The following is a 768-nucleotide window of genomic DNA, read 5'->3' as shown; positions in this document are numbered from 1 at the left end:
AATGAGCTGCCCGTAGGAGGGAGGCGCCTGCTGCTGCACAATCTCGGCCTCCATCCGGGAGAGGGGGGCGAAGATGCTGGAAGGCATGAGGGCTGCTCAGTCACAGGTGCCGGTGACCAGAGCTGCCTATCCCAGCCCAGACAGGCCTCTTTACTCCACACCCAGGCCAGGACACCCGGCATTATGCCCTGGCTCTCCAAAATCATCTGAGGTCTCCCTCCTTCCTTGAGGTGGCTTTCGAGATCTAGATCTGTCCCTCCCTCAGGGGAGCACACCTGCCCCCAAGTGAGACAGCCCCAGGAGCGCAGCCAGCAGCTGGCCACAGAGCCTGTCCCCCACATGCGCATCCTCAGGCCTCCTGTGGCCACACAGGCCCTGTCCCACCCTCAGGGCCCCCTTCTCTACTGCCAGCTGCACTCCCACTGACCTGTACTCCTGGGTGCGAATGGCATAGAGCTTGCAGGTGCAGCCCAGGGCGATGACCAGTAGCAAGCCGCACACAAGGCTGCCAATGACGGCAGCGGTAATGACCTTTCGGGGCAGGGCGTAGGAGCAGTCCCACTCGTCACTGCCGTCAGCACAGTCCGGCTGCCCGTCGCACACCCACGTCTCATACACGCACTTCTCATCCCGGCACCGGAAGTTGCCTGGCTGGCAGTGGCGACAGCGTCTCTCATCTGCTCCATCGGCACAGAAGGTCTGGTAGTTACAGCGGTCAGTGGGCAGGTAGCAGGCTGTGGCCCCAGGGGTGCCGGCGGCCCCACAGGG

At 63.7% G+C, this 768-nt stretch overlaps 1 protein-coding gene across 1 annotated transcript in view; it reads right to left on the bottom strand.

Annotated features, from left to right (window-relative positions):
• Positions 1-768, bottom strand: part of LRP10 (low density lipoprotein receptor-related protein 10) — a 6,050-nt gene that overhangs the window by 1,432 nt on the left and 3,850 nt on the right. The window contains exons 6-7 of the mRNA XM_010831408.1: positions 428-768; positions 1-76 (exon numbers count right to left, since the gene is read on the bottom strand). The exon at positions 428-768 is cut by the window's right edge and continues 7 nt beyond it. Of these exons, the coding sequence (XP_010829710.1) occupies positions 1-76; positions 428-768 (417 nt within the window). The remainder of the gene's footprint in view (positions 77-427) is intronic.

Source organism: Bison bison, unplaced genomic scaffold (assembly GCF_000754665.1).
Source record: "Bison bison bison isolate TAMUID 2011002044 unplaced genomic scaffold, Bison_UMD1.0 scf7180017864526, whole genome shotgun sequence".
In the NCBI taxonomy this organism is placed as follows: domain Eukaryota; kingdom Metazoa; phylum Chordata; class Mammalia; order Artiodactyla; family Bovidae; genus Bison; species Bison bison.
Note: the sequence above shows the minus strand (reverse complement) of the source record. Positions and strands in the feature narration are given on the sequence as shown.